The sequence below is a fragment of the Castor canadensis genome, chromosome 15, assembly GCF_047511655.1.
Source record: "Castor canadensis chromosome 15, mCasCan1.hap1v2, whole genome shotgun sequence".
NCBI lineage: Eukaryota > Metazoa > Chordata > Mammalia > Rodentia > Castoridae > Castor > Castor canadensis.
This window is the reverse complement of record NC_133400.1, coordinates 101572031-101582002: the sequence shown is the minus strand read 5'-3', so window position 1 is coordinate 101582002 and position 9972 is coordinate 101572031. Positions and strand designations below refer to the sequence as shown.

General features: G+C 45.4%; 1 protein-coding gene across 3 annotated transcripts in view; it reads left to right on the top strand.

The window, feature by feature from the left end:
* The first annotated feature begins 317 nt into the window (after positions 1-317).
* Positions 318-9972, top strand: part of Cog2 (component of oligomeric golgi complex 2) — a 35646-nt gene continuing 25991 nt past the window's right edge. For 2 of the 3 annotated variants that reach the window (XM_020186828.2, XM_020186827.2), the window contains exons 1-5: positions 318-504; positions 4972-5133; positions 6315-6380; positions 8118-8198; positions 9687-9790. In XM_020186828.2, coding sequence (XP_020042417.2) covers positions 433-504; positions 4972-5133; positions 6315-6380; positions 8118-8198; positions 9687-9790 — 485 coding nt within the window. In that variant the 5' untranslated portion in view covers positions 318-432. The remainder of the gene's footprint in view (positions 505-4971; positions 5134-6314; positions 6381-8117; positions 8199-9686; positions 9791-9972) is intronic. The other variant, XM_074056899.1, reaches the window with a different exon arrangement.

Here is a 9972-nt window from a genome sequence, read left to right as displayed (position 1 = left end):
GTGCTGGGGAGTGTCTCCCCAGGATTCTGAACCCTCATTCTGCTACAGAGAAGGGGACCAGAAGCTGACCAGAAAAGAATGGCAGTTTGAAAGTCAAGCTGGGATGGAGCGCTCCCTGGCCCACACCCTCCAGGGTGCAAACACCTGCTCTTGCAGGTGGAGACAAACTTACATATGCGCACAGGCTGCAGTAACTCCCTCCAACGCTAGGGGAAGCACCGCCTGACTATGCGCAGCAGCCGCCTCCGCGCCGCTCTTGACGTCGCCCTGCGCAGCCTCCCACGGCGCGCGCCTATTGGTCGCCGTGCGGCGCCGCCATGTTGGCGGAAGCGGAGCCCGTGCCGCGGAGGGGGCCGGGCCGCCGCGTGCCCTGCGCCGCTGCCCGCGTCCTCGCCTGGCCGGTGTCGACGCTGAGGGGCGTCGGCCGACGGGATGGAGAGACGCAGGATGAACCTGCCCACGGGGCCGGACACGCTGTGCTTCGACAAGGACGAGTTCATGAAGGTGCGTGGCCGGGCGGCCGCGGGCCGGCTGGGTGCACGGGCCCTGCGGTGGCCCGGCGGGGACGCGGGGCGCCGGCCAGTACCGGGGGCTCAGTGAGTGCGTGCGCGACCCCGGGGTCGGGCCGGGGAGGAGGCTTAGGCTAAAGTTCCCGCCTGCCATTCGTGGGGGGGGCCGGGAAGCACGGGCCGGCTGCAGCACAAGGAAGCCAGCCATGGGCCTCTTCTGTCGAGGGGAACTCGAGACCTGCTCTACTGATAACTGGAGGGAAAAAGATGTAGACTGGGAACATTTCGCCGATAACACAAGTGCGTCCCTTCCGGGTTGCCACGTAATAAAGCCATCCTCCAAATGCGTTTATATTTCTTAGGACTACGGGTTCTAACAGCACCTCGTAGCTGGTTTCGGGGGAAAGTTAAACGTTCCCGTTAGTAGGCTCCTGAAGCACTGACCGCAGGAGTGTAAGCCTCGCTGCTCAGCGTTTTTCAGATGGTTGCTCCCCCCTCTCCCCAGCCTAATTGGACTGCATTTTTTTTTTTTGGTATTTGCAGTCAGATCCCATAACCAGAGCGTCCTCTGGTTCTTAAAGCCTGCGTCATTTTTCACGTGCGGGGTTCATCCTGCTGTTCTGTGATGTGGCGGCATTCCCGCTGCCCACTGTGGCGAGGAAGGGCAGTTCGAATGGGGTGCCTGGAAGAGTGCACGGTCAGCCCCCTGACCACAGAACCCCTTGTCCCTCGCCCCGGCTGGGAGCTGCCCTGAAACAGGGAACCAAAAACCCCAGGGCGCATGCTGGGGAGGGGTGGCCCAGGAAGGAGAGGGCAGCACAGAGACCAGGACCCGGTTCTGACGTTAGGATCTGGCGGTGCAGAGAAGGCTTAGCTTGTCCTCCTCTTGGTTTAGGCTTCCTTTAGGCCCGCTGCCAGCATCCTTTCTGCCCCACCATCTTTCTCGCTCAGAACTGACAAGAAGGCCTTTGGTAAATGCAGCTTCAGGAAGTACAAGTCACAAAATGCAGGTAGTGGCCTGGGGACGTGGCCCACATGCTAGAGCGTCTGCCTAGCAAGCATGAGGCCCTGAGTTCAAACCCCAGTACTGCCAGAACAGTAAAATAACCCTCACAAAATGTAAGTAGTAAAACAGAACTTGGAGAGAGCACGCTGGGGAGGTGATTGCAATGCCAGCAATTCCATTATTCCTCCGTGGCTCTTAAACTCCTGAGTGTCCCCTGCAGTTTGTAGTGCTGATAAATTGACTGTGTAGAGGAAAATACAGACAGCAGCTGTTCTGTTCAAATGTTGATTTTCCTAGGTGGAACCGAAAGTTAAAGGTTATTTGCAATTTGTGTTTCCTTTAAAGAGATTTTATGAGCCATAGTATTGTGGTAGAAAGAATGGATGGAGTGCTTGCCGTCTGGGTCACTTTTCTGTATTTGTGTCTTATTCAACATGTTTTGCAGTGGGGTAGGTTTGTGTGTGAGAAGGTTGTAGGCTGTTAGGTATGCAGTAGGAAAGTTCAGATTACTTGCGATGAAGTCATTTGACTGGAAACTGTGTTAAGTTTGCAGAGATGATGTCAACTGCTGCTGGAGCAGTAGCAATCGTTTATTCAGCCAGTGGGCATTCAGTGGCCACCTGGTGTGTACTAGCCAGAAATCCAGATATGAAGGGACAAGTATAAACAAGGTGTTTTTTCACTCTTAAGCACAGTGAAAGGAAGACCTTGTACACCCAGGAACTGGACTCAGTTCAAGGTGGATGGAGAGTGCAGGAATGTTAGGAAGGAGACTGGGAAGGTAGGCAGGGTGGGGGTGCAAGTTGAAATGTGTCCTGTCTGTCATTTGAAGGATTGGTGCTCTGTGCTGTGTTCACTGTGGAGTCACAATCAACTTTAGAGCAGAAAATTACTTGGTCACATCTGTTGCATTGAAACTGACTGGTGGTGGGAGGCTGCTTATACCCTAAAAGGATTAAAGACATCTGACAGACAAAATAGAACATAAAGTGTTGGTGGCAGGAGGGAGAAGGTGGTTTGCTAACAAGCAAGTCAGACCATGAACCTAGCATCCTTCTGCCTGCACTCAGCATGTGACTTCAATTCCTGTTGTCAGTAGAAATAGAGACTGTCAAAGGGGCCTGTCTTCACCTTGCTGATGTCACCCTCAAGCCTACATTTGTGCAGTTCTCACTCCTCACATGCAGGGGGGTTCCTTCCTCATGAGCCTACCACCCATGTCCAGATCCCCGCCAGCACTTCTGCATGGCCTTGTTGTTCTTTCCCCTACCCCAGAGCAAGCTCAAGTGTTGTCCTTACCGTCTCACCTTTCACCCTTACTCACTTTGGGCTGTTGCCTTAAACTAACTTCTGGCTGTCGTGGATGGCAATCCACTGCACAGTACTCACCAAAGACAACTAAATGCACGCCAGTTCAGCAGACCTTTTCCTGTCTCCTTGCTTGACCTCTTAGCAGACCACATGCTCCCTTCCTTTGCTTGCTTTGCTTTCTCTCTCTCTCTCTTTTTTTTGGATGTACTAAGGTTTGAACTCAGAGCCTCATGTTTGCTAAGTAGGCACTCAACCACTTGAGCCACGTTCCCAGCCCTCCCCCACCCCCTTTTTTTTTTAAAGACAGAATCTAGCTATGTAGCTGAGGTTGGTTTTAAACTCACGGTTCTCCTGCCTGGGCTTCCCAAGTGTTGGGATTATAGGTGTGATCCACTGTACCATGCTCTTGCTTTCTGAGACCCCATGCTTTCTGTTTTCTTTTCGCCTCTGGTTTCCTTGTCTATTTTACATAATCATTCTCATTGCCACTAAAGGCCAGTTACAGGTGTCCTCTTCTTCCATGCTGCCCACGTTCCCTGGGTGATCTGCTCCATGCAGCTTCACTGACCACCTGTAGGCAGGTACCAAATATCATTTGCCATTCAGTTTCATGTAATCAACCCCTGATGTCCCTTCTGGGACATCTCTGGCACCTCAAATGCAACATGTTCACAACTGAATTCGTGGGGAAAAAAAGAACTGAGCCTTTTCCCCTCCAACCCAGCTTTCACAGTAGATGCTCCACCATCCATCCGGTGGCCATTCAGATTGCAGTAATCTATGATCACCCCTCTCTGCTTTCCAAAGTCAGCTTGTTACTAAGCCCTCTGATCTCACCTCTTGAATTCATCTTCTGTCTGTCTCATTCTCCACCTCCCAAAATACGGGACGTCATCTCAGGCCACTGTACTGCTTCATTGTATCCCTTCTGGCCTTTTGTGCTTATTCATGACACAGGCAGGGTGCTCTCTTCAAAGTGCATGCCTGAGCTCCTAAGTAAGAGGTTGCTAGCGAGTGTGTCTGCTCTGCTCATACGGAAAATTTCCTCAAATGTTTAAGGCCGTCCTAAAGTAGCATATTCCATTGGTGAGGAGTTCTGTTTTGGCGTGCAGTTTGTTTCAACATAGTCTAAATCTTCCTGCATTGAATTCTGTCTGTCAGTTCTGTTTAGAAGCCCTGCCTCTTACTGGCCTTAGTAGCCCTGTGGGTTAATACATAATACCCTTCAATGAGATGAGAGTTGGGAGCTTTCTTATGGTGACTGTCAATATCCAGTCACCATAAGAAATGTTAATGAGCTAGTAGGAGATAAAGCAGCTCCTCCATATTCTAATTGGGTGAATAGGGAATATTGAACCAAAAAGTGTGTCCAAAAGAAAGATGACCAGCTGTTCATATGTCTTTGTGTCATAGTGATGATGGAACAGTGAGGACCTGAAGATGTGAACCCCAGTTTTCAGCTCTGCTGACTACTTGTGTATGACTTTGTGCAAATCACTGACCTCTCTGGGCTTCTTAGTATAATAGTGTAGCACTTGACTAAATAACATCGCATTGTCTATGTTCTTGGCAGTCTATGTTTCTTTGAAAAACAAAATGGATTGTGGCATATACCTGTAGTTCCAGCTACTTGTCAGGCTGGGGTGGGGGCATCTCTTTAGTCCAAGACTTTTGAGTTCAGCCTGGACAGCATAGTGAAACCCATCTCCTAAGAAAAATTATGGGCTGGGGCATGGGTTGAGTGGTAGAGCACCTGCCCAGCAAGCTTAAGGCCCTGAGTTCAAACCAAAAAAAAAAAAGAGGGAGAGAGTGAGAGAAAGAAACTGGTAGATTTTTCTTCTTGCTTATAGATAAGGAAGCTGAGGTCCAGAGGTGATTTCTAGAACTTACTCATTTATAGCTGACTTCATACTATTTGACTGCTATCTCCTCATTATCCCCACCCTCCATCCCCAGTAACTCTGTTTCAATGAGTTATACTTTTTTAGATTCCATATACAAGTGACATCATGCAGCATCTATATTTCCATATCTGCTCTTCCTGCAGCAGTCTATGTGGTCTTGTGAGTGACGGGATGGCTTTTCTCTCCTGTCTTCCTATGTAAATGGAGTGCCATTGCAGCCATTTCCCTGATTGACTTTCAGGAGGATTTCGACGTGGATCACTTTGTGTCTGACTGTAGGAAGCGGGTGCAGTTGGAAGAGCTGAGAGATGACCTGGAGCTGTACTACAAGCTGCTCAAAACAGCCATGGTGGAGCTCATCAACAAGGACTACGCAGACTTTGTCAACCTCTCGACAAACCTGGTCAGCTGTGATTCCACTGTCCCTGCTAGGCATCGCATATGCACATACAGCATCTGTCCATGCAGACTGAGCCTTACAAATGCCCTGTCTTTAGAAACCTTTTAGTTGATTCTCTTTAATAGAAGAATCAAACTTTCTTGGCGTATGTTTCATTTTTAGTTCTTGCTCACCAAAGAATGTTGTCACTTTGGTATTAGCTGAGAGTAAAGGTAAGGGCAACAGAGAGGTTGTCTTTGGTGGCTACTGACTGGTTACCAGGAAATCTCACAGGTTGGGCTAATTTGCAAGAGCAAATATCAGCTATTCTTAAGGAACTGTTAATTTGCCTTCAGATACATGTGCTGTCCAGGACTCACTTGAGGGAGAAGTGGCTAGTATTGGCCTTTAGGAAGCTTGGTTTTATAAGATGGAAGAGTGCTTTGTAATGGGCATGCCAGTTTATCAAAGTAGTGTAGAAACACTTGCATTTTAACTCTCTCAAAGTTTATATACTCTTGTTCATATTTTACTCAGTCTTTAAATCCGTTTGTCCAAAGAAATTCAGAAGTAGCCCCTCTGTGAGAACTGCGCAAAGCATTTCATTAATCCATTGCAGTACTGAGACAAATGTTCTTCTAGCATTAGGAACCCAGAGAAAATTATTAATGTTGTATTTAATTTGGATTTTTCCCAAGGGTTATAATATTTACATGAGATACCACTCATCAGACTTCCACATAAGCCAGTTGAATAGCATGAATTTCAGGTAGCAGTTTTGTCTCTAGTTAAAATTTTTCAGTCGTTAAAATAATTTCATACATCCGGGTACCTGTGACTCACACCTGTAAGCCTAGCTATTCAGGGAGCAGAGATTAGGAGGATCAAAGTTCTAAATAGTTCAAGAGCCCCTATCTCAAAAATACCCAACACAAAAAAGGCTCAAGAGTTAAAGCCTGCCTAGCAAACATGAGGCCCTGAGTTCAAAACCCAGTACTGTCAAAAAAAAAAAAATTCATCCAAAGGCAAATTGTGCATAAGGAGGCTTTTATGTCTTACAACGTTCCTTATTTTTATGGTTCTCACACAGCAAGTTTTTTCATAGTCTTTCAGCAGTATTTCTGGACGAGAGTCTAGTGCTGCTCTGATAATTAAACAGATACTTACTATTTATTACTCTTGATCTTGATGATTTCTGTCTTTAGGTTGGCATGGACAAAGCCCTCAACCAGCTGTCTGTGCCTTTGGGACAGTTGCGAGAAGAGGTTCTGGTAAGTGCCCCCCACCCCAATAACATTAAGGTGTCTATGCTACAATACTGTGTGCTTGTCTGCCTCTTCCAAGAATTCCTTTAAACTCTTACTTTGTCATTTGTTGAAAGGTCAGTGATTACAGTCCTAGTCCTCAAAAAAAGTTATAAAGAAATCATTCTCTATTTTTTGCATATGGTATTAAAAACACGTTTGATTTGAGGATGACAGATTCTTAGAGTATGATGGCTTTGAAACGGGAGGAGAAAAGACTGAAAAATTCAGCTTATTAGTAAGTAATCTTAGGAATTCCAACTTAGGAATGGCTTGTATTTTAAACACTTGTAAGTTAAGTATTTTTCTCAAATGATATTTTATGTGTGGTTAGGTTCCTAGACCAGTCCACAAAAGCTATTTAAACCCTACTGAGGATTGTCTAAAATTAATGTGATACCTAATAAGTATGGTATTTTGACATTTCTCTGAGATAAGGTCACAGTGGAAATGGGGCTGTCCACCTTTAAGCCATTGGGGATAGGGATACCAAGCCAATGGGATCTTTAGGGTGAACATTAGAGGGAGAGTTTTGGCACCACATCTAGCTGAACTCTGCCACCCTGACTTCCAGGCACCATGTCAGTGAGCTTTCGTACACTTGATGCAGCACCCCAGGTTACTTGCATGACAACCACAAGGTTATGCACAGCTTGCACAGCCTATGTATTAGCCCTAAGACTAAGATGGAGTTAGGCACGTGGTCAGCTCTGAGCTGACACAGGTGGACTGTCTGTGTGTGCAGTGCTGGCAAATGCGGAGTAACAGTTGTCAGATGGTCACAGGAAGGGAGGCCAGAAAGAATTCATGTTGAGCTTCCTTTAAACTAGTGAGTGGTTGTGAAAGCTTGTTTGCTTGATTTTAAAAAGCTCCTTGCAATAATTTCCCATGGGATGAAAGGGAATGATTTTGTGGCCCACTGCTAGATTCCATACCTCTGTGGCTCTGCCTGGCTCTCTTAGCCATTCTTGTGGGCAGGGTATTTCCTGCATCCATCTTCTCAGCTCTTCTGACTTCTGCTCTGCCTGTGGCTGGCCCTCAAGCATGCTGGCTCTGGTTTTGCCTGGCTGCCTGTGGCACTTCATCTTCTCCATCTTTGCTCAGCTGTCTGTGTGCCCACCTTTTTCCTAACCAGTGTAGCCACCAACCTTTGTTTCCTTTTTGACCCCAGCTCATGAAGCTGCTCTGTGAGACTCTGACATTGTCCTGTCTTGTCCTTAACATTGTGTCCTCACTGGTTGTGCATCATCAAGTCCAGAGCCTCCCCCAAGTCAGCCTCTCTCTAACTTCTACTTCTCTCTGAAATGGACGGCACTGGGAGGTGCGCCTGAGCTAAGTGCTCTTAAGAATCTCTTCTCTGCTCTCCAGCACGCTGGGAGAAGCGGGCCTCCTGCATGTCCCATCCCGCTACATTATAGACTCCCTAATTCATGGGTTCAGGCGTCCTTCCTCTACCCTGACTGCCTATGATGTTCATCATGTGTGTGATTTTTCTTTTGGCAGTTAATCCTGTGTGACCTTGGCTTTATATATCACTTTGCCTCTGAACCATAAGTAACCTCTCAGCAGTTATGTCTAACATCTTATAATTTTGTCAGTATCTGAATAACAATACTGCCTGTAAATATTAAGTCCTGTGGAATTAAATGTGTAAATTTTGTGATGTTACACAATTTTTGCAACATGTTTTCTTTATTCTTTTAGAGCCTTAGGTCATCTGTCAGTGAAGGAATTCGAGCAGTAGATGAACGAATGTCTAAACAAGAGGACATCAGGAGGAAAAAGGTAATACTCTAGCGTCCTGCCACTGAAGCAGCAGCTCCCCCTGCCGTAGTTGCAAACATTTTCAGGCTTGTGCTCTAACTTGCTCTCCCTGGTACCTTTGTGGAGAGGAGCGTGCTGTCTCCTGTATTTAGGGGTCAGTAGCCCAGCACAGCTGCCGAGGGGCAGCACCCACACCTTCTCATTCCTGATCTGACTAAAATCTTGTGAATAAGAGGGGCAAGGGAAAATAAGTAATCTTTTAAAAGGCAAAGAAAATTACATGTTCTTGTGCTTTAATGTACTCATGGTAGAACTAATATTTTTAAAGAAATAGGTTGTATGGCAGTTCAGTGCCTCTCTTGTCTTCTCATGCTCTTCAGTCATGTCACCTGCTGAAGTAGGAAGACAGAATTGCAGAGATACCTGAGTGGTAGCTATGTTAAAATTTCTTGTTTTTCCAAGGAGGAAGCAGTAAGAACTGACAGTGAAGCCCTTTAAAGTTTAGCAAGAGTGTCATTTTTCCAGCATCCCCGCAGAAGGTGGTATTGCACCTTTCAGAGATGTTCTTCTCTGCAGGTTCCTGCAGGTTCTGTGTTCTGAGGAAGGAGAGGTCTGCTCTCCTTCCACCATGTGTGCTGCCACCTTTATTTTTACTCACTCTGCATGCACTGCCTTCACCATGCAGTGCTCCTGTGTTTGAACTCTATTCTCTCATTTTTTATAATCATGATGACATAGTGGCAGAATTGAAATTAGATGTACAGACTCTTTTGCTCTAGCCTGTGTTCTTCCCAGTGTTTTCTAAATTTATGCATTAGCATACTTTAAAACCTGAAAGGAGAGAAGCCAGATTTGAAGACCTTCTGATTAGTTCTCCTTTAGATCCCCTCTCAGCTTTTCTCCAAAGAGTTGAAACATCTAGAACATCTCTAGACAAGATTGTAACCCTCACAAGAGCCACTCATGTCCCCAGAGTCCACAAGAATGACTTGCTTCATAACATGCTCAGTAACTGTTTGCTTAATGAATTAACTCTGTATTTCTTTGTTGAAATGTTCCTGGAGCTCTTTGCTAACATTTGCTTTGGGTACTTAAGTGTCTTTAGTGAATCGACATTGGGTATGCAGGTCTATCATGCTCGTGTAACTGGAGAGCAGAAGTACACTGGAAAAAAGTTAACTCATGGCAAAGAGTCTTATGAAAGTAAATGTAGTGCCAAAAGAAAGGCTTATTTAAGAAGGGGGGGAGAAAAAGGAGTAAGATTACCAAGTACAAGAAGGCAATGAAGTGTCATGTTTTTTGTTTAACTATAAGCTTATGACAGAACATTGAAATAAACTTGTTCTAAAACAAAATTGAAATTTGTATTCTTGGGAGTTAGTATTATTTAGAAATATTAAAAATGTGAACATTGACTTTGAGCTTTGTATTTCTTTAAGATGAGGAAATAAGATAATTAAGATTCAATATCATGGTGACTTTTTTTTGGCTTAACTTTCATTTTTATAGATGTGTGTGCTGAGACTTGTACAAGTTATTCAATCAGTTGAGAAAATTGAAAAAATCTTGAACTCTCAAGGTTCTAAAGAAACATCTACACTAGAGGCAAACAGGTAAGTTTTTACTAAATACTTCACATGCAGGCTAAAAACTAAAAAGAAAGAAAGAAAGAAAGAAAAACTACATAAAATCAAAGTTTATAGCTTATATTTTTAAAAGTAGCTCAAGAAAAATGGATGATGCATGAAAAGCAAGGTTTACAGTGCACGCTGTTGCAAAGCCTGGGTGGCCATAG